Below are 22,615 nucleotides of genomic sequence, written 5' to 3'. Positions count from 1 at the left end.
CAAATGCAATAGCTAATAAAAGTAATTATGTCTGAAAACACTGTTCTCAGCATCAAGGTTTTTCTCACCCATTTAAAAATAGGCATATGCGGTCATCTAGTGGTTATAGTTAAAAGTGGTTATGTTTGATGTATTACTTTCTTTCAACCAGATAATCTGTATTTTTAGATTAAATATTCAGAGCTTGATTTAAAATAAATCCACATTCAAAACAAAATATCTGACTTTGTGTTGGTCAGAGTTAATAACTATAAATTAGAAAGTTGCCTGTCTCAGTGGGAACAATGTATGTCTACAGTTTGGTGACTGTAGATAAAACTACCCCAAGGTGGCGCTACTGAGCCCCTCTTACATGCCCATTTCTAAGGCTTTGCCCATGTCTACTGGCTGACATCTTTGATGTGTGTGTAGTTGTATGCAATTTGAAGCACACCAAGTGTAAGAGGAAAAAACACCCAAAAGGAATACTAAAGTTTGACACATTGCCATGACAACAGTATTCAAGATTTCAAGAATCCTTTCACAGGTGTACATCTATGGTGTCTTGACATTATTCTGACAACATCTGAGGCAAATTGGGTACAACTTTTTTTGAAAGTAACACTTCCTGCTGCCAGCTGATGGCTGATGACTCCAAAATAGTTAAAACAACCCATAAAAGCCAATTTCCTGTTGAGCTGACATATGACTTTGAGGGCGAAAGTTGTTTGGCCCGATGAGATCTATACGTGTATGTAATTATAGGTAAAAAGGTGGTGTGCTACAGAGTACCTTAAATACGAAAGCTCAAAAAAAAAATACTTCAGAATAACAAAAGGGGTACTTCGCCTTGACAAAATAAGATGTTTTTTGAACATTCAAGCATGAAGAAATAAAAGTAAGACTTTGTAGAAGAGCATAATAGGTCCTCTTTAATGTACAATTTCCAATTCAACCTTGAAATGTAAAGTCTGTCAGCTTTTTTTCTTAACAATCCCTGCTCTTACAGGTGTTGAAGCTGCTGCTGGTTGCTTGGGACCGCCGGCTCATCTTCTCGGTGGGCACGTCCAGCACTACAGGCGAGACGGATACGGTCATTTGGAACGAGGTACATCACAAGACCGAGTTCGGCTCCAACCTGACCGGCCACGGTTACCCAGACTCCGGCCACCTCGACAACGTCCTGGAGGAGCTGAGGGCGCAAGGCATCACTGAAGAAGAGTGTCTGAGGGACTGAAAATTCAAGTCGGACGACAAAGACTGGATGTTTTTTGTGTTAGTGTTGCCAAATCTGAATTCAATTCCCAGCTCTTGTTTCTCGGAATGCCTGAGACACTTTCGAAATCAAAAAACAAACAAAACAATGAAGTTTAAGGACTCTGAAAGGTCCTCGTCGCTCAAACGTTTTTTTTCAGTGGCAATAGTCCTCCTACTGCTAAAGAAACACTACGAGCCTGTCAGAAGTGGGACGGCCAGCTGCAAAAACTGTAATTAACAAACAACTTTGCACTGTGCGCGCTATTGGTGGAGCCGTTATCTTTTTGAAAATTCCAAGGACCCGTTAACGTGCTCTCCACAAAAATTAGATTTGTACAGTGCGATTTTTGTCGCTAGTGGGCTGCAGACATAGATGCCGGTGTCTGCTCAACCATTTAATGTATTGTAGTTCTGTGAAGGATACGCAAAACAAAGGTACTTCTGTGCATGTAGTTGTATCATTCGGCACAGAGGCGATTACATCCTTGGTGTAACCGAGGCCGCCACTTGTTGCCAACTTTGAAGCTCCAGTTGCAGTTTTAGATGCCGGAACGTGAATGTTTACTGCCCGATAGTGGCACTTGTTAGCATATACATTCCAGTAATAACCATGGTATTTATTTGACAACATAGTTTTCGAGATGTTTGCAGTATTTACATTAACCACTTATATTTGTACTTATTTTATTGTATCTCTTACATTATTTTATATTGTCGAAACGAGAAACCTGTATTGTCATTCATTTTGAGACGCGAACCAATCTCTTTCCAGGGACAGAGAGCGAGAGAGAGACATTCATCTGAAACTGCTTCATTATCAGTATTAAAGAAACGTTGAGACTGGCGGCCAATGGATGGACAACGCACAAATTTAGTGAAAATACGATCTAATTTTTTTGCGATTGGATTTGCTGTCGGAGGCTGAAGAATTCCGAACAGGGCCTGTGGGAAACTGAGCCAAGCTCAATTGTGGTGTTTTGTTGTGACCTCATCAGTTTAGGAACCAATGAGGTTTAGATTCTCCAAAGCTGAAGGTGTTGGCCTTTTAAATGGCTACTAAGAGCAACTAACCTACCCTGTTAAAGTCTGTTGAAGTTCTATCCTGTGGACAAACTGTCTCCGGTTGCCTTTCTGGTCGGTACTCTGTAGGTCTATGGTGGACCTGTTTACAAAGCTGTTGACGAAACGTCTGCATGTATGTACATGCAAATGTGTAAGCTTACATTTATAGTTGATGTGCTGTATGTATGTGTTTTATGTACACAATTATTTTCCCCTTGCATCCAAAAGCATGTTGTGGAAGTAAATGAGTAATTCTTTTTCTTGTATCATTTTTTTCTTTTATAATATACTTTAACTTTTTTTCTTATAAGCTATTAGTTTTTTTGTTTTGTTTATTTTCCACTGTGAAGTTTTTAATTTCTTTTATTGCACTTGTATGATTTGATTTATTGTCCAGCCAAGTTCCTCATGATAGTTGCTATGGAGACAGTGAAAATGGCATCGCTGCCAGGACAAAAACTGTGAAGACAGAGAATGGAGCTAGGAGAACTAATGTTGCTGTATAATATAAAATGTACAAAACAACTCTTGCATATTAAATAGCTGCTGGAATACTGAATAAATATTAAAGGTACTCAAGAAAAGCAAATGCTGGTTTGGATTTATTGTCCTTTCAGTCTGTTTTTTTTTTCTTAACCACAATGTGGCCATTTCAAGCATTACATATCATACTCAGCAGGGGGCGATGTTTAACTAAAAGTTTTATAAATCAAAATCAAAAGAACAGCATGATCCACAGTCGTGATGCCATTAAATTGTGGCTTATGATCGATCCCGTACCAATATTTAACACATTTTAAATAAATCAATTTAATATGGACAATATTAGACAATTATTTTATGCAATTCTTGAAATGCCCCCCAAAATTAAGCATTATTATTACTTGACAAAGCTATTGCTAGACAGCCATTTTACACCAGTATTCTCAAAAAGGCCCAATATAAGCAGAAAGCCCTAGAAAGAACCCATTAATATGGTAAAATATGGCTTCTCTCTCTCTGAATTAAAATTTTAACATCACAGAAAATTAACAGACCATCTGGTCCCCCCTAAGACCAGGGCATCCTCTGCAGGAAGATGATCCAGCCTGTTAATTAATGCTCTTTATGTTCTACATTACATAACCCAGGATCAGAACATCCAATTTGATGGACATCGAATATACATCCGTTCTGTTGTTCTGTCTGTCTATATATCTGTTTTTATGTCTGTCTATATATCTGTTTTTATGTCTGTCTGCCTGTCTGTCTATCTATCTATCTGCTATTCTGTCTGTCGTTCTATCCGTCTGTCGCTTTATTTATCTGTGTCTATCTATCTTTCAGCCTGTCTGTCTATCATTCTGTTTATTGTTTTATCTATCACTCTGTCTGTTTTTCTGTCATTCTATCTATTCGTCTGTCGTTATATTTATCTGTCTGTCGTTCTATCTGTCTGTTTTTCTATCTATCTTTCTGCCTGTCTGTCTATCATTCTATTTTTTTATCAGTCATTCTGTCTGTTTTTCTGTTTCTGTCATTCTATTTATCCGTCTGTCGTTATATTTATCTGTCTGTCTTTCTATCTATCTTTCTGCCTGTCTGTCTATCATTCTGTCTATTGTTGTATCTGTCATTCGGTCTGTTTTTCTGTTGTACTATGTCTGTCGTTCTATCTGTCTGTTTAAATTATGACTCCAGGATATATAGGAATATTCAAATATATCAACATTATATGAAGTATCATTCACCCCGCTTTCTAGTTATTTGTACAGAACAATACCATTTCGTGTACATTTTCTTATGCTCAAAATACCAAATGTTTATGAAGCCACACTTGCCTAGGTACCCTGACAAGCCAGACCCACATCAAGATGTTTGGTCTGGAAACTCACCATTGACAGCTCAATCCGAGGGGCGGGATAAACGGTTGTCTTTCAAACTCCCTCTGCACGCGATTGGATAGCGCTACAACCAAACAGAGCAACGAAGGTGAAGCGGAGCTAGTTGACATATTAAACTTTCGCCATATCCGGTCAACAAAACTCAGAACACATCTTCCCTTTTTAAAGAATGACTTCAGTGCCGTTCTTTGTTCTTTTCACAGAGAAAAGCTCAACTCCAAGTCTTCCAGAGTTGCGGTCAAAGCTGATTCGAAAGACCACCGTTCGCCAGTTTCTGTGTTTACTAGAAGCACGCAAGCATAACTGGGCCGTCATTATGTTAAGCCCCGCCCACCGATTCTATACACGATGTTATTGGCCTGACCAGAGTTTGGTTTTTACAGCTCAAGGTGCAGATGCAATTGTCTGTGCAACACTTCTATCGCACCGCGCTCCCCTTTATTCCTATGGGTGACTTCAAGTGACTTTAACGCGCCCTAAAGCGTTCCAGGAAATCCAGCGCTGCATTTGAAAAAATGCTGCGCATCAAAAAAGCTGACCGATACCCATCTTTATGCAGATTAATCTGTTAAATGCGACGAGACTATCCAATAGTAGAGCACATGGAGACTGGGGGAAGTCTCTCGCTGGTTGTTTTTTTCATTCCTCGCTGGCTCAAAAGCATGCCCATAGTGGTAAACTTCAGGAACGCCCAACGCACAAATGAAGGGAAGCATCACAACATCACGCTTCAGTCGTGTCGCAAAAGTGGATCTCCACGGTCAGAAGGGTATTGAGAGTTGCTAGACGACACTCGCTGCAGATTAGATTTGCTGCTGCTAGGGTGCGTCTAGATTTCTAGGCTATTGCCTATAGGCTTTCATTTGTAAATTTCCAGGTCCCGGAACAACGGGAGGGCACGGATCCAGCAAGTTGGTGGGGTAGGGGAAGGTAATGGAACATAGCAGGCCTACATGGCTTATCTCAATCGGGCTTCCATACAGTTTTTTTGATGCCCATTTTTAGAATGTGAAAGAAATCCTGAAAGGAAATGGTTGAAATGTTAAATAAACTTTTAGAATTATAGACACTTAATGCATATCCACATGTTTGTGGGGAGTGTGGTAGCTATATAGCGCTCGTACTGCAACACGAGGCGCCGCTGACTCGCGCGAGGACTTGAAATATGCCGTCATTTTTGCTCATAGCGATAATTAATAAATGGTTTGAAAACTGGGTCTAATTTTATTTGTGTAAATAAATCACAAAAACAACAAAAATGTATGCATTTGTAAAATAAAGAACACAAACAGGACGGCAGAGACGAGAGTCCACATCATCAGGTTCATCTTTACAGCAAAAACTGGCTCAGAAGTTCAATAATAAACAATTCAATTTTGGGCCCCACTTTATATAAGGTGGCCTTAAGTACTATGTACTTACATCAGAAAATAAGTACAATGTACTTACTGTGTTCAAATTGTATTACAAAGCACTTTTGCTGATATTGAGGTGGGATACGGGTAGAGTTAGGGACATGGATAAGTTTAAGGGTAGGGTTAGGTGTAAGGGAAGTGCCAACTGTGTAATTACAAATGTAACTACAGAAATTAATTACCGATATAATTACATGCAGGTATTTTTTAAAAATGTAAGGACAATGTAAACACATGTATGTACATAATAAGTGCATTGTATCAAATTATTAATTACAATGTTAGTACATAGTTGAGGCCACCTATATAAAGTGGGTCCCATTTTTGGTTATTTTTTCGGACATGTAGAATCATTAGTTTTGCCGGTGCTTTGCAGCAAACTTTATGCATGCTCTTGAGCGAGCAATAAGCTATTCCTCCATGCATGACCGATACCAATCTTTTTTATGGATACTAAAATGTTGCATATGGACAGTTGAGCTGCTCTGTGTACTTCTAATTTCTGGGAATGACAGCACAGTGTGTCATACATATGCGTTGATCCATCATTATGAATTTACAGGATAGACCTCAAGTGTAAAAATGTTGACTCTTCAACTATTTAAGTCTTGACCGATTCGACTGGCTTTGGAATTTTAGAACACCAAATTGCTTGAAACATTTACGATGCGATGCTTAGTCCGAATTAAATATTCAGTCAAACTTACTAAATGCTTATCTTACATTCCTAATAAATTCAGTAGTTTCTTCTGTGAAAATATGTTTCTATCCCAGTTTGAGTGCATTTCTTTTTGCAGAATAATAGGCTAAATGATCCACTTGAAGTGACTGTGCGAATTTCATTTTGGAGGTTTTGTTCACATCTTGTGCAATATACAAAAATATGCACATTTTTCAGAAAATCCAATAGGTCATCATCGCCAAAACATGACATGGACAACTTTGTTGTAGGCATTTCTTCCACTTGTTAATACCTTTTTTAAATAAATTTAACATGGACGGCCATGTTATTTAAAGTGGCGGCCTCGGTTACACCAAGGATGTAATCGCCTCTGTGCTGAATGATACATAAATTTAACACTGTGGTTATTATAATTGATTTTAAATTAACATATAACTTTCAGTGGTGTATGAGATATGGTATCCTCCAAATGAGGTGCCAGTTCAGATCTGGCTTTTTTTTTGGCACAATTAAGCCCTTTCAACCTTAATTTTATGAAGCAACAAGAATACTTTTTGTGCGCAAAAACAAACAAAAATAAAGATTTTATTGAAAGTGTTCATTAAATTGCAGTCTATGGAGAGGTCAGAGAACTCTCAGATTTCATCAAAACTATCTTAATTTGTGTCACGAAGGTCTTACGGGTTTGGGATGACATGAGTGTGAGTAATTAATGACAAATGTTTGGGTTAACTATCCCTTTAATGTAGATCGGTGCTCATCTCTGTCAGGAATGTCTCCAAACAGAGTGAAGTTGAATGTGAAGGTGATCCGTCTAGACAGATGGGCGAAGCACATAATGCGGTTAACACTGAGTTAGCCATAAAGAAGCACATGCACCGTGTGTCTTCTCAGCTGGTAATCTGTGCACAAAATACCTCCCTCCCCCTAAAGCACTACCCCCAATGCCCTATCCCCGACCCCCTGTAGTTTGTGATGGAAGACGTAATCTGGAACACTCAGTGTGGTTGAGAGGAGGAAGTGTTTGAGGGCACAGGGCCAGAGGGGTAATTACTTTAACCTAACTAGTTTGATGTAGTAACAAGCATGCAATATTTATGTACATGTTTACAAAACCTTTTTAGAGTCCTGCTGAGACTGACTTTAAAGCCAAATCTGATCACTTGCTTTCCTGTCTGACACGTAAACAACATTTTCTCTTTCAGTATGTCAGTTATCTTGTAGCTTTAGATGCATTATATTAGGTGCAAATGCACTTTTTCGGCACCATTAGTCTAGCCTCTTCTCTATTAAAAGCTTTTAAGCTCATAAACGCTAGGACTAAGTGGTCTGGGGAGAGAACGGTTGCCTAGGAAACAGCACACTCTGCCGTTTTCAGTCCCCAGAGGAGTCGTATTTCACATGCAGATTTTCTGCCAGCCCGACCCACTTTGTTGGCTTTCAGCTAAAAGCTTTTTGCTGCAGAGTGACAGAGACAAAGAGTAGAGGAGAAGGGGAAGGGTTTGGCTAGAAGAGGAGGGCCTTACTAGGCTGTTGCCAGGGTAACTTGACATCATGCTGACGAACTTCCCTCTTTAAAAGCTTTTAAAGCGATTGCTCCAGCCCTCGAGGTTCCATTTTGAGGCCTCTTAACTAAGCATGGGGGGAAGGGCAGCAGAGGCCTGTCTCTAGCACACACAAGCACATGCTTGAGAAAGCAAAGTAAGGCCTGCAAAACAGACTGCATTGAGAAAGAACCAAGCTTAAATCTTAAAACCGTTCATAAAATGGCCTCTGAGGACCTCTGCTTTAGTTACACTGTGCCAGGCTCGAACGAGAAGCACAGGAGGGCTCGTAACTGGACGGACTCCGAGATGAAAGCTCTTGTGTACATTTGGGAAGAGTATGTGACAGAGCTAAAGAAGGCTAAGCGCAATGCTAAAATCTACGAGACAATGGCTAAGCAACTTTACGAATTAACCGGGGAACAGCGACACAGGGAGGAGATTAAGATGAAGATAACCAACATGACTTTCCAATTCAGGCAAGTAAATAAACTTCTCTTATCTATCTAGACTTTAGTCATTTCCAAAAATCTGTTTATCGCTACACAAGTGTCTACTCTTGCAATTTAGTAAGCTGTAACGTTCAGGTAAACTTCTCCGTCTCGCTCAGTCATTTAAAGTGACTGAGCCCCATTGGCCGCGTGGTGGTTGTTGCACGCGTTTGACGCATGCGCACTACCTAGTGTTCAAATGCGCGCGGAAGAAATAATCGCCACGCGAACACAAGAGGACTGTGTTGATGACGACAAAAACGTCACGCTCAGAGTCCGCCACAACTACAAGCAAAGTATACTTTCGGTTTTAGAAGCCATATATTAGTATTGGGAAAGCAGTTAGAGCACAGCAGTGGTGATAAAAACAAAACAGCGAACCAGTTTGAGCATGTCACAAACTAGCATACTGAATTCAACTTGCAACACAAAGCACTAGTCTATGGAGAACCGAGACAATTGAGAACGTGAATCAAACCAAAAATACTTTGTTACATCACACAAATGTACTGGTGTGTAAATGTTTGTTCCCCCCCCCCCCCCCCCCCCCCCCCCCAAATGGCCAAAATATACAATATTTTGTATACATAATATCCAAAAGAGTGACAGTAAGATTAAACATTTTCTTTTGTGTGTGTGGTTTATGTTGCTGACTCCATTAGATTAGAGATGTAGAAGCTTGTTTCTACCACAGAATACAAAATAAAAAGGTATTATCTCACAATTCTGACTTTCTTTTTATCCTACGGTGGAAACAAGCTTCTATAAAGAGATGTAATACTGTATTTGGAGCTGTTCATTTATATTTTATTCCGTCTATTAAGGGTTAGATATAGCAATGACTTTTGACTGTTGTGTAAGCTCCATTACTAGCCTTTTTATATAGACAATTCTTATTTTTTAATTAAATATTGCAGTATTTTATTATAATTAATCTTCTCTGATGGCATTTACTAGCCCAGACAGCCCATCACGTGATCACAGTAATAGCAAACCATCCAACAATCAAATCAATTCCAGATGTACAAAATCAAGTTTTTCTCATACATTTAGTTTCTTGTTCAAGAAGCCGTTTTACTCTGACATACGGCAACTTTTGTTTCATGCTGATTTTAAGTACTCGGTTTAAAAATAGTTTAACAGGATCCTTTTCTAACAGGAAGCTGAAGTACACAGCAAATGGTGGGAATGCTATACCTGATTGGCCATACTACAAATCCATTGAGAGGATCTTGTCAAAAATACCAGAGCATGCCCATATGAGCCCACAAAGCCTTTCGACGTCTGGCCCCTCCACCTCTCAAATTGAGTCTTCTGTGCCCCAGTCCGCTCTGCCAAGTGGGTTTCTACCCGAATACACTGGTTCCTCAGATGAGAGAGACAACAACGATGAGGAGGAAGGCCTAACGGATAACTCTGGAAGCTCTTTTGAAACAAGGTAACATGTTTGATCAGATCACACATCCATTTCAGAATCATAATCATGGAATTATAACTGCATGGCTGTCCATTTGTAGGTCACAACCACGTAAGAAGCGAAAGCTGTCACACGTGTCACTGCGGCGAAAGAAGCTGCGTGTCCTGGATGCAATGCTGCAGGAACAACGCAGGATAAGCCATGCTGTTGAGGAGGCATGTCACGAAGTTCGCCGCGTTATGCATCAGCAAAACTTCCTGCAGGTGCAGAGCCTCCAGCTTCAGGAGCGAATGATGAACCTCTTGGAGAAGATGATTCCTGCTCAGCCTGCCCCTTCTTGGCCCAACCCACCAGCCTCAAAGATTTTAGGAACACCCACGCCTGAGTGACAGGACCTTATGTACGGAACGGAATAAGGACCTTTTTTGTCTTTGCAGAGGTTGCTTTGCGAAGTATAAAAGCTATAACCAACTAGTTAGCAGAACATTTTAGACCTGTTTAAGCATTGTTAAGTCTTCTACAATTAATATGCTATTCAAAAATGTTGACTGATGTAAACAACACAAGCAAATTTGTGATGACTGTTTATCCCCACCTTATTCAAACTGTCTCACTCAAAATGTATTGCTTCATGCCTCAAAAGTTTAAAGCTCATTGTTTTGAGATCAGTGCTTGAAGTGGGGAATGAAAAGAGCCCGTATTCTCTTGTGCACTGACTGGCAGTAGCGGATTTGGCTTTTTTGGTGCCCTAGGCAAAATCAAACCTAGAAACTGCTTTAAATTAACCACAAAGAAGAGAAGGTTTTCTTTGAAAGCTGCATGTGCGGGTGGTTCCCCATGCCGCCCCTCAGCGTGTTGTAGCCTTAGGCGGTCGCTTTATAACTGTTCCAGGATCTGGGATGGCATATGCATATAATTATCACATTTGAAATTTCTACAATAATCACCCAGACACTAATACTTTGACTCTGAGTGAAAAGTACCGGCATTATGTATGCAAGAAAACTGAAAGTACAAACACGGAAGTTCTGGTTCTGCGTACTGGTGTGTACCAACCCACTTCGAGCACTGTATGTGATAAAATGTGTTGTTTATGAAATCTGGTTCATATGATTTCAAAATTTCAGTGTTAGTTACTGAGAGTCCCAAGATTTCAGGTTACTAACTAAGCCAGAAATGACACACAATATAATGTCAATTTAAAGGATTTCTGACTTCTTTTAAAGATAATTCACCTTAAAATGAAAATTAAGTCATTATTTACTCACCCCGGTGTTGTTCTAATGCCATATGCCTTTTTTTCCTTTATAGACCACAAAAGGATAATTGTTTTAATGTCCGGCTCGCGATTGTACCCATTGCAATGAATAACGACCACAGCCTGACTGATTTATCGGTCTGCCTATTTTATCGGCCGATATGAGCCTGTCGATATATCGGCATAATATGACGCAGATACACCACCTATGTGAACGTGCACTCAAGCATGTTCACGCGTCTGACGGCGTGTGAATATTTATAATAATTGAAATCAAAATGCTGGTATTGGTGTGGTCCAAAAAAAAGAAGTGTGAGTAAACTATGACTTATTTTTTCTTTTTAGGGTGAACTATCCCTTTAAGGCATTCTATAAGAGGGCACAGTGTTCAAGTAAACTAGGTCAACTTGTAGACAGATAACACCAAATGGTTGGTCATAATAGAAAATGGATTAAGTTGACAAGGATTCAAAACGGAAGTTTAGTTTGTATCATTACAGATCAGTGTTACAAGTACACCTTTACAGCTTAGCACAATTTAGGAAAATGTAACATGCTAGTAAATGTTACCGAATCCGTTTATTTTGTTATCAGTTTTTATGGTTATAGGACATGACATTTATATTTAGCTTAGATCTGCTGAATTATACACACACAACAGCAATTAAATATACAAACCTAAGATTTGGAGGTGTCAAAAATGTCTAGGTGGTCCAACCATTCAAAGATTGTGAAAAATAAATTCTTGAAAAATTAATAAATGTTGGCATAAATAGTTTGGAATAATCTTTTACATAAATGACATAGCCTATGTGGGTGTATATAAATATATAAGGCTGAATCAATATTTATATTTTGAGTAGCATACCATACACTTACTATTGCATTATCTTTACTTAAAAAAAAAAAAACATTTTTAAGAACCTGGCACATGCACTGGATTCTTTTAAAACCTACTTCTTCATTATCTTGGGCATCCTTGTTCGTCACTTAACCTTACACACTTATAAAAGTGGCCAGATAGATTGAACCTGACTGGCACCCAAACATTATAATGGTTAATGCACCACCACATGCTCTTTAATTCTTCTTAATGTGAGGACTAGATAATCCTATCCGCTGCGCTCCAAATTGAGCATGTATGGAAACGGGGTACAAATATGAATTTTAACACCTCTTCGTCTGTTATGAATTGACCTGTCAGGCGTTCATGAAAGGTCCCTGTTGATAAGAAGAAAAGGCGTTAGTGCTCAGTGGTGTGGGTGTGGTGCCATGAATAGAAACCAACGTTTTAAAAAATGCACTGCAGCTGTAACGTTAGACTTTTATCTAAAATGACTAGAGATTACAGCGCCTGAATGCAACTTTGAGATCGCCGTTTGTAATCTTGCCATATTTTACATTGACATACTTCTGTTTTTAATACTTAATATGTCAGTTTATTATATCGAATACATGTTCGTCGTTAAAACCTACCGTCGAAATAATCGTATTAAGCGCACTAATTCACAAGCACCAGTTTAAGTACACTAGTTAGTAGATAGCAAACACTGTTACACTAAAGCAAACAATGCATGGTTTTTCAACTACCAATGAGAGTGCCGTATATATTTGAATATCGAACATGATTGACATGTCTGTTGACCAATGAGAGAGCTGATATCATTTAGCAAACGTTACGGTGCCATAGTGACAAGAGAATGACGCTTTGTATCCCCAACAATAGTGAATGGCAGTGGTTTAAGTCCGTCTCGTAAACGGAGTTCCGAAATAAAACTTTTGGAATAAAAAGAAAAAACTTTGGGATTAAAAAAAGGTAAGCGCCGATGTATAGCCTACATTAGTTGATAACAGATATGTGAACGTTAAGTGAAAGAGGTGCGGTTGAAACGCAAGTTTGTTTACATGTATTACCGTGAATGAAAAGTGTTTGGCATGTTACTTCTGAGAGATACTTCTGTTTAAGTAACTTTTTATCTGTTTAGATATGTTACTTTTGTTTCTGTTTTTTCTTATATCAAAGTATCATTCATGTCTATCATTATTAGGCAAATATTTGAAAGCATACGATTAAAGTTAACGCAACTTAGTAGTTCGTAATATACGTTACCACTAACGTTATCGTTTAGTCATAATTTTAATAACCTTTTATTATTTTAGAGTTTGCTCTGCTTTGTGACAGATAAGTTACTTTAAAAAAAAAAATACAAGATACAATTTGTACAAATATTTATAAAATAATATGTTTTATATAATATTGTTTATAGGCCTATAATTCAATAATATTGTTTATAGGCCTATAATTCAATATAATTATATTTTTAATGATTTAATTATAAATAAAAAAACATATATTGCTATACATATGCAGTCACAATTTATATGAGTTGATAAAACTCATGATTAAAATGAAAAAAAAAACAGATTAATTTGTCTCGCTGATGATTGTTTAAGATAATTTAAAAGTGTGTATATATATATATATATATATATATATATATATATATATATATATATATATACACATATACACATACACAATGTATACACACACACACATATATACATATATACATACACATATATACATATATACATATATACATACACACATTTTATATTGAATGAAACAATGATCAAAGTTTATTTTTCACCTTTCATTGACTCTACAGTTTATACTCAAAATAATAGAAATACAAGAAGTCAAATGTGGTGTTAAAAATAGTCTCCCTTTAGGGCACCTCTTTTGCTGTATTCTTGTTGTACATATATTGTTGTACATGTATATTGTGTCTCATGCTTTCTAACCTTAGTCACTTTACTCCCCTCAGGTCTGACCCTTAGCAGTGCAGCGAGATGATTTAGCATGGTTGGAATTGTATCTGAACGAAACTGCCATACCTGTACAAAGGACTAGTATTGTGAATTCCATCAATGAAATGAGAGTCCTGAAACCAGCGGAGTCGACAATGAGACATTTGGACCGTCCCGCCAGCCCGGCGGTTCGCAGGGTGGAGATGGAGCGTGGCAGAGCTGGCTACGGGTTTACCATTGCCGGCCAAGCACCTTGTATTCTGCAAGGAATAATAAAAGGAAGTCCGGCGTACAGTGTCGGACTGCGGCCTGGGGACTGCATCTTGCGTGTGAACGATACAGATGTGTCTGAAGCATCACACGAAGTTGTGGTGAAGCTAATTGGTACATCATCACGGTCACTGTGTTTACTGGTCACATCTGTCGACAGGCCGCCTATGGCCTCCTGCTCCAGCGACGAGGATCTGGGTTGTCAGAGTAAAAGTAAACTGCCATGGCTCAATCCTGGAAAAAAGGACTCCTTCCCTTCTAAACTCAAAAGCATGGACATGAGGGAGCCAATGCTTCAGTCAGTTGGAAGTTTTGACACTGTCTTTGAGATTTCCGACCAGGTAATCGGCCATCAAGACAATCAGAAAAAACAAAGACCATTGTCTGAACCAGATATGTCTTGGTTGCAGCAGTGTAGATCCAAAAGCCACACTAATAGTCTCTTACATGATGACACATCTCGAGTTGTGAGCGAGGATTCTGTGTTTTCAGACCTTCAGAGTCAGAATGACTTGGTATCTGACTCCAGCATCCTAAATGTTGCAATGATTGTGGGATACATCAACTCCATGGAACTGGAGCTTGCAACGTCACAATCTGAGGAGGAGGCATTGCAAGCCATTCGTGAGTGCATCAGTCAGATCGGTATTAAGCAGAAGACCCATTCATTGGTCATGATGAGGGTCAAATGCAACTGCATTCAGCTTTGTGATGACCGAGACGTCGTCCTGGCATCTTACCCAGCGGAGAACCTGGCGCTTTGCGTCATTTGCACGGAAGACAGCAGGTTCTTTGGCCTTGTCTCGGTTGATTCGAGCAAAAATATTGACGTTGGGACACAGACGAGCACCCTGAAGACATTATGCCATGTCTTTTTCATAGATCCAGAGCTTTACAGTCACAAGGAGCACCAAAGTATTATGAGGCACTTTGGGATTCCCTGCACTCCTGATCCAGACACTCAAGGCTGTTTGGACTTTCCTCAAACTCCTCACTCGATTTCACACTTTGTGTCCGTCCTCTATACTGACATGGGAGACTATGTTGAAAAACTGAGACTGAAACTTGACAGCGAAAATCCAGACGAAGGACAACAAAATGCACGGAATAGTGGTAGCGACAGCGGGATCGGGATTGCTTCACCAGAGGATAGAGACAGTCTCATTGGCCAGTGGAGCATCACATCTCCAAACAGTCCCAATCCACCACCCTATTATTCCCAGCACAGGAACCTCAAACCAGAGTGCAGGTGCCTTTTGTCTGAACCGCTAACAGGAGCTGCTCAACCTGCGACTCAATCAGGTGTCTCGGCCAGGGTGGATGGTTCAGCTTTTACTCCTCTTTTTCCTAGTATGCAATCTAACTTGCCACCTAAACAGAGAATCAGTCAACGCAGACCTTCCATTGGCTTAAAGGCTCGCTGGCAGAAGTCTCGTCCTAACAGCATTGAATGCTTGGTGGAGAGGGACACCGACGAGCCCAAAAATAAAACTAGCACCCTGCCACCTGCTATGGAACAAATTCCTACTCTCAGATACAAACCACTAGAAGATCTCAAACATCCTCAGAGAATGAACTTCACCCCGGAGCTTGAGCTGACGACCAGGTTCTTCAGTAGTGCAGCCAAGCATAAGGATGGGGAAAACAAGGTCAGAAAGAAAATCCTTGTTGAATTTTTATTATTTCACTAGATATAAAAACCAAAGGGTGTTCTTGTAGGTGATTTGCTAGTGTTCTAGGTGGTTGCTTAAAAGTAGCATAAACCTTATGGTTCACCCAAAAATGGAAATTTGTCATCATTTACCCTCATGTCGTCCGTTCCAAATCTGTAAGACTTTTGCTCATCTTCAAAACACAAATGAAGATCTTTTTGATGTGATCTGAGAGCTTTTTGTCCCTCTATTAACAGCTACGCAACTACCACTGACGCTTCCAAAAGATCATAAATACTGTGTAGATCATAAAACTAATCCATATAATTTGAGGGGTTTAGTCCAAATTTTCTGAAGAGACTCGATCACTTTATATGATGAACAGATTTAATTTAAGCTTTTATTCACATATAAACTTTCATCAATGCACACATTACTTAGTGCATTTGAGCTTCTGTAAGAACCAATGAGGTTCATTCTCATGTTACAAATCACATTTGAGCTCCTGTAAGAAACTTTGAGGTTCATTCTCATGTTACGCATCACATTTGAGCTTCTGTAAGAAACTTTGAGGTTCATTCTCATGTTACGAATCACATTTGAGCTCCTGTAAGAACCTTTGAGGTTCATTCTCATGTTATAAATCACATTTGAGCTCCTGTAAGAACCTTTGAGGTTTATTCTCATGTTATAAATCACATTTGAGCTTCTGCAGGAAACTTTGAGGTTCATTCTCATGTTACAAATCACATTTGAGCTTCAGCAAGAACCTTTGAGGTTCATTCTCATGTTACAAATCACATTTGAGCTTCAGCAAGAACCTTTGAGGTTCATTCTCATGTTACAAATCACATTTGAGCTTCAGCAAGAACCTTTGAGGTTCATTCTCATGTTATAAATCACATTTGAGCTTGAGCAAGAACCTTTGAGGTTCCTTCCCATGTTATAAATCACATTTGAGCTTCAGCAAGAACCTTTGAGGTTCCTTCCCATGTTATAAATCACATTTGAGCTTCAGCAAGAACCTTTGAGGTTCCTTCTCATGTTATAAATCACATTTGAGCTTCAGCAAGATCCTTTGAGGTTCATTCTCATGTTATAAATCACATTTGAGCTTCAGCAAGAACCTTTGAGGTTCTTTCTCATGTTATAAATCACATTTGAGCTTCAGCAAGAACCTTTGAGGTTCATTCTCATGTTACACATCACATTTGAGCTTCTGCAGGAACCTTTGGGGTTCATTCTTAGTTACACATCACATTTGAGATTCAGCAAGAACCAATGAGGTTCATTCTCATGTTACACATCACATTTGACCTTCTGTAAGAAATGTTGAGGTTCATTCTTATGTTGAGCTTCAGCAAGAACCAATGAGGTTCTTTTTTTTTCATGTTACACAACGCGTTTGAGCTTCAGCAAGAACCATTAAGGTTCATTCTCGTTTTACGCAGCCCGTTTGATCTTCAGCAAGAACCAATGAGGTTAATTCTCATGTTACGCAGCACGACTTCTGTAATAGATTTGTTCTTGCGTGTCAAGCAGGTTCGGTTGATCTTCTGTTTATGTTCGCTAATCAATGCTAACATTTTGAAGTGTCAAAATGGTAGTTGCATAGCTGTCAGTGGGGGGACAGAAAGCTCTCAGATTTCATCAAAACGTTTTACGGTTTGGAGTAATTTAAATAAAACATCTGTGGTAACCTATCCATTTAAGTATGAGTAAATCTTTAAAATACCTTAAAGTCAGCATTAAAAACAGAAGTTGCGTTTATTCTTTTCCCCCTAGTATTGTGGGGTATAGCCGAGTGAAACGGCTTCCGAAATACAGAAAAATGTAGGGTGGTAAGTAAGCACATGACAAGAAGAGTGAAGTTGTTTCATGGGGTGAGGGAAGACTATTGTTTTTGATTAAAGATTATGAGGGCACATGAATTTTAAAAATACATAAAGAAGTGCGTAGATAAATATCTTATAATAAACACTACAATATTACATTAATAATAAAAATTGTCCATTTTGATTACATGGCGACTTTAAAATAGCATTAACCTTAAGTATGAGTAGTAGTGATGTTTGTAAGCACTAAAATAATTATACAATACAATACAACAATGTAATGATCTTTTTACTAATTGTCCACTATTGTTTTTTTTCTTTCAACTCTGCAAGATAAATCAAACTAGACAGTCTTGCTTTGTCTTTGCTGTCTGCCCAGCGGTCAGTCTTATAGCAGGTTTATTGCCACCATGCTAAGTTAAAGGGCTTAATACAATGAGTCAAGGAACAGATGGTGCTGCGAGTAACAGGCACAGCAGATGGAGCTATTGGGTTGATTAGTGCAGTTCAATATGATTACACCGGATGAATCAGCTTTAGCTTTATTAACAATGTTGGGAGTCACCTAGCAACAATTTGTCAGCCATGTAAAGGAACAGAGGAAAATAATTTCCTTCCTTTCACTGAGATGATTTATTGCGGGGTCATCTGTCTCTCTCTCTGACATTTTAAGTTCTTCAGATTTAATTTTAAAGCCTAAATTTTAGAGGAATTGTTTTAGATGGAACACAGAGTATTAATTTATAAATTAAGTTACAACATTTTATTTAATAATTTACATAACTTTTTTTAAAAACAATTTTAATGTCAGTGCCCTCGTGGGAAAAAAAACCTATACCAAAATGTATTTAACATGCATTTATTTCATACAAGTATACTAAAAATCCATTAAGATATTTACTGACATATCGCTTGACTTACTGATATAAATATTATAATTAAACTTTATTTGGAGTACTTTATTGCACTGTGCGCAATGTACATTTCTTAATATTAAGCCTAAAATGTATTTTAATATCACTATTAGTGAGGCTAGTATAATATCAGTCTTTAAATGCATAGCTAAAATATTTGCAATAATTCCACTTTAGCACAATTAAAGGGTTAGTTCACCCTAGCCCATGCTCACTACCCTCAAGCCATCCTAGGTTTTCTTCTTTCAGACAAATACAATCGGAGTTCTTTTAAAAATTTCCTGGCTCTTCCAAGTTTTATAATAGGAGTAAATGGCAGGAGAAAAATTTGAAGCCCAAAAAAGTGAATCTAACCATTATAACTCCACAAGGCTCCAGGGGGTTAATAAAGGCCTTCTGAAGCAAATCAGTGTTATCAGTGTCACTGCCTGTCAGAGAGATTAAGTGCACGCATTGAGACGAGAGAGGTGTGTATCAACTCGTTTAAGTTAAGGGAATAACATAGTTTAATATGAAAAGTCAGTGAAGTATCCCTTTAAGTGTTTTGAATGGCGAGAGGTGTATTGTCTAGCCTAGAAATCTAGACGCACCCTAGGAGCAGCAAATCTAATCTACTGCGAGTGTTGTCTAGCAACTCTCAATACACTTCTGAGCTGTAAACGCCAAACTCTGGTTGGGCCAATCACATCCTGTATAGAGTCAGTGGGTGGGGCTTAACATAATGATGGCCGAATAATGATGGCTGAGTTGTGCTTGCGTGCTTCTAGTAAACACAGAAACTGGCGAACGGCAGTCTTTCGAATCAGCTTTGGCCGTGACTCTGGAAGACTTGGAGTTAAAGGTCCCGTTCTTCGTGTGTTTTTGAAGCTTTGATTATGTTTACAGTGTGCAATATAAAATGAGTTCATGTTTCGCGTGTAAAAAAACAGTATTTTTCACACAATTTACCTTATCTGTACAGCGCTGTTTCCTCTGTCCTAAAAGCGGCCTGAGGATTTCCTTGTTCTATGAAGTCCCTCCTTCAGAAACACGTAACGAGTTCTGATTGGGCCAGCGCTTCCCGTGTTGTGATTGGACAGCAGCTTAGCGCACTTTGCCCGGAAAGGTCCCGCCTCTTACCATAACGGGGAAATGCAAGCGCTGAATGCGTGCTCTTCTCCACGTGGGAGAGCAACAAGACCACGCCCCCTATTTTGCGTGTTCTTGTGGGCGGAGGGTTAGTCAACAAACGGTTCTAGTGACGTCATTACAGCAGAAAGTGCAGGGGTGTAGTCCAAACCGGCCGTTCGCTGTAGGCTTTGAAAGGGAACTTCTGTTAAATAAAAAATATCTCGCTTGGCATTAAACTTTGAGCTTTATAATTTTACAGGTATTATTTATGCTCTAACAGCAACATTTCACACTAACTAAAGTTTGAAAGATGGAATCGTGAAGAACGGGACCTTTAAGCTTTTCTCTTAGAAAAGAAGAAAGAACGACACTGAAGTCATTCTTAAGAAGGGAAGATGTGTTCGGTGGATGTGTTCGGTGTTTTGCCGACCCGATACGGAGAAAGTTTAATCTTTAAATGAGCTCTGCTTCACCTTTGTTGCTCTGGTTGGTTGTAGCGCTATCCAGTTGCGAGCCCTGTCAATGGTGAGTTTCTAGACCAAACATCTTGATTTGGGTCTGGCTTGTGTATTATCACTTTTTTCTTAAGTTGAATACGGAAGGGTGTCCACCAGAAGCTAGATAGGCTATTTTACTTCATAAAGTCTTTAAAAAAGTCTTATACACAAACCCATCAATACACTTCAGAAGGCCTTTATTAACACCCCGGAGCCGTGTGGAGTATGTTTATAATGGATGCACTTTTTTGGGCATCAAATTTTGGGCTGCCATTCACTGCCATTATAAAGCTTGGATTACCCAGGACATATTTTTTTAATTATAACTCTGATTGTATTCATCTGAAAGAAGAATGTCGTAAATACCTAGGATGACTTGTGAGTGAGTAAATCATGGGCTAATATGTTTTACATTTTTAGATGAACTATCCCTTTAAATACAATTGGTTTTAAAATTCCAATGTAGCAGACTTTAAGTTTATCAGTTTAGTCTACCAAAAATACAATTGCAGGGTATTTATGTTAAGTACGTAAATATGTAAATGTATTTGTAGTATACTTGCATAAAATAAATGTATTTAAAATACATTGTGGTATATGGATTTTTCACTAGGTTGGTGTTGCAATAATATAATCAAAATGTATTTGTTACATTTATTTTGTGAAAGTACATCAAAAATCTAAATATTTTTGATTACACTTTATATTAAGGTGTCCATGTTACAGTTTTATTATACATTTAAGTACTATGTAATAAATTTAAGTAATATTAATTAACTACATGTACTTATTATAGGGTTAGGGTTTGGTTTTAGAGTTGCATGTAATCACAGTATATATAAATTATAGTTATTGCTACAGTAACTACATGTAACATTGTAAAATAAAGCGTTACTTACATTTTTGAATGGTAAAATTTTGATTTTTCAGTGGCTTTAAGCTGTTTTATTGTTTAGATTTTTTTTTTTTTGTATTGGACTACAAATTAGTTTTAAGTAACACGACTGATAAAATAGCATTGTAACCTTTTTTTTTTTTTTTTTTTTTTTTACAGTCTATGATTGTAACCAATTGTATTTTTTTATTTTATGCCACTGTATTGTAAGACACATTAATGTTATTCACTTGCTGTGGCATTCTGAAGGATTGTATATAAAATGTATTTAACTCTGGTCAATGTTTGTCCTCTCAGGGATCGTTATTTTGGGCACTCACAAGGGGACGCTCCTCTGTTCGAAGACCATCGGGTCCAGCTAAACGACTCAGTCTGGCTCATTCACTTAATGACCTTGAGGTAAGATAAAGCAGTTTCTGCCTTGCTTTCAACTAAAGCACCCGCATCGTACTGTAAATCATAGTTTTGTATTTGCTGCAGTTCTGATGCATGAAAACAGAGATTCAGGTGTGTCTAATTGTTTTGTAATCAGTATAGAAAGGTCAGTCTGTCTGTATCATGTTCCAATCCTGTTTTCAATTCATGCTTTTTATTTATTTTCTCTCTAAATACACAGAGTAGCCTTTGTGATGCTCCATTATTCTCAAGCACAATCATTTTTTGTTTTGTTTTCAATAGACAAGGATACCCATGAAATTATTATAAACGCGCTGCATGACAGTGATAGTACCATTAGTACCGGGCAAAGTGAAAACACACATTACTTTGAGCTTCAACTCTCACTACATTATTACTATTATTATTTTTAACAGAAGATTGTGAAGTCATGTGGCAGCTTTGTGTGACGAACAAAGTACTAATGGTCCTATCACTGTTAATTCTTATTCACTGAAAATCCCCACTTCCCATCCGTCATCAACTTCATTTAAATATTTAATTCAAAGGCTACAGTGGAAAGCAACAACTTAGGGATAACAAAATCTCAGTCTGTTTGTCAAATAAAGCTCATATGGCCTTAGAAAACTAGTTAGGAAAGTAATACACTACTGTTCAAAAGTTTGGTGCCGGTAAGATTTTTTTTAATGTCTTTGATAGAAGTAAATGCTCATCAATGCTACGTTTACTTGGATAAAAATACATTACAATTGTGGAATATTATTACAATTTAAAATAACCGGTTTCTATTTAAATATATTTAAAGGGGTGGTTGCATGCGATTTCACTTTTTTGACTTTAGTTAGTGTGTAATGTTGCTGCTTGAGCATAAACAGTATCTGCAAAGTTACAGCGCTGAAAGTTCAATGCAAACGGAGATATTGTCTTTTAAAGTTATGGTAGTTTATTGCCTACAAAAACGGCCGGTTTGGACTACAACGAGCTTCTTCCCGGGTTGGTGACATCATAAACCCTTACTAGTCACCGCAGATGTGACTTCTGCCCGTAATGGGAAGGGGCGTGGCGTTTCCGGACAACCTGTGCTTGGCACTTCAGCCAATAAAAATACATGAAACTACATTTGGCCATCTAACCAATCTAAGACCATTGCGTTTTTCGGAGGGATGGGCTTCATAGAAACAGGAAGCAAACAAGCCGTTCAAAGGACAGTGGAGACAGCGGTGTGGAATAAAGCTCAAATATAA

At 38.3% G+C, this 22,615-nt stretch overlaps 3 protein-coding genes across 4 annotated transcripts in view; all 3 read left to right on the top strand.

Annotated features, from left to right (window-relative positions):
* dtx4a (deltex 4, E3 ubiquitin ligase a) overlaps positions 1–2,887 on the top strand; it is a 32,900-nt gene extending 30,013 nt beyond the window's left edge. The window contains exon 9 of the mRNA XM_067445294.1: positions 989–2,887. Within this exon, the coding sequence (XP_067301395.1) occupies positions 989–1,216 (228 nt within the window). The 3' untranslated portion in view covers positions 1,217–2,887. The remainder of the gene's footprint in view (positions 1–988) is intronic.
* A 4,482-nt stretch (positions 2,888–7,369) lies between these two features.
* Positions 7,370–11,755, top strand: msantd1 (Myb/SANT-like DNA-binding domain containing 1). Its single transcript, XM_067445297.1, has 3 exons — positions 7,370–8,301; positions 9,473–9,751; positions 9,831–11,755. Exons 1-3 carry the CDS (start codon positions 8,045–8,047, stop codon positions 10,117–10,119), a joined length of 825 nt encoding a protein of 274 aa, XP_067301398.1. The 5' UTR covers positions 7,370–8,044; the 3' UTR covers positions 10,120–11,755.
* Positions 11,756–12,664: 909 nt separating this feature from the next.
* Positions 12,665–22,615, top strand: part of rgs12a (regulator of G protein signaling 12a) — a 45,835-nt gene continuing 35,884 nt past the window's right edge. For both annotated transcript variants that reach the window (XM_067445293.1, XM_067445292.1), the window contains exons 1-3: positions 12,665–12,804; positions 13,820–15,721; positions 21,273–21,374. In XM_067445293.1, the coding sequence (XP_067301394.1) occupies positions 13,928–15,721; positions 21,273–21,374 (1,896 nt within the window). In that variant the 5' untranslated portion in view covers positions 12,665–12,804; positions 13,820–13,927. The remainder of the gene's footprint in view (positions 12,805–13,819; positions 15,722–21,272; positions 21,375–22,615) is intronic.

This window comes from Pseudorasbora parva, chromosome 1 (assembly GCF_024679245.1).
Source record: "Pseudorasbora parva isolate DD20220531a chromosome 1, ASM2467924v1, whole genome shotgun sequence".
Taxonomy (NCBI): Eukaryota; Metazoa; Chordata; class Actinopteri; order Cypriniformes; family Gobionidae; genus Pseudorasbora; species Pseudorasbora parva.
The sequence above is the reverse complement of the archived record's forward strand: the minus strand, read 5'-3'. Positions and strand labels throughout refer to the sequence as shown.

Bases quoted from the DNA above. Each gene is read 5' to 3' on its own strand.
- msantd1 (XM_067445297.1), top strand. From the start codon at position 8,045: ATGGCCTCTGAGGACCTCTGCTTTAGTTACACTGTGCCAGGCTCGAAC. The intron at 8,302-9,472 runs GCAAGTAAATAA...CTTTTCTAACAG, and splicing joins AACATGACTTTCCAATTCAG to GAAGCTGAAGTACACAGCAA. The intron at 9,752-9,830 runs GTAACATGTTTG...GTCCATTTGTAG, and splicing joins GGAAGCTCTTTTGAAACAAG to GTCACAACCACGTAAGAAGC.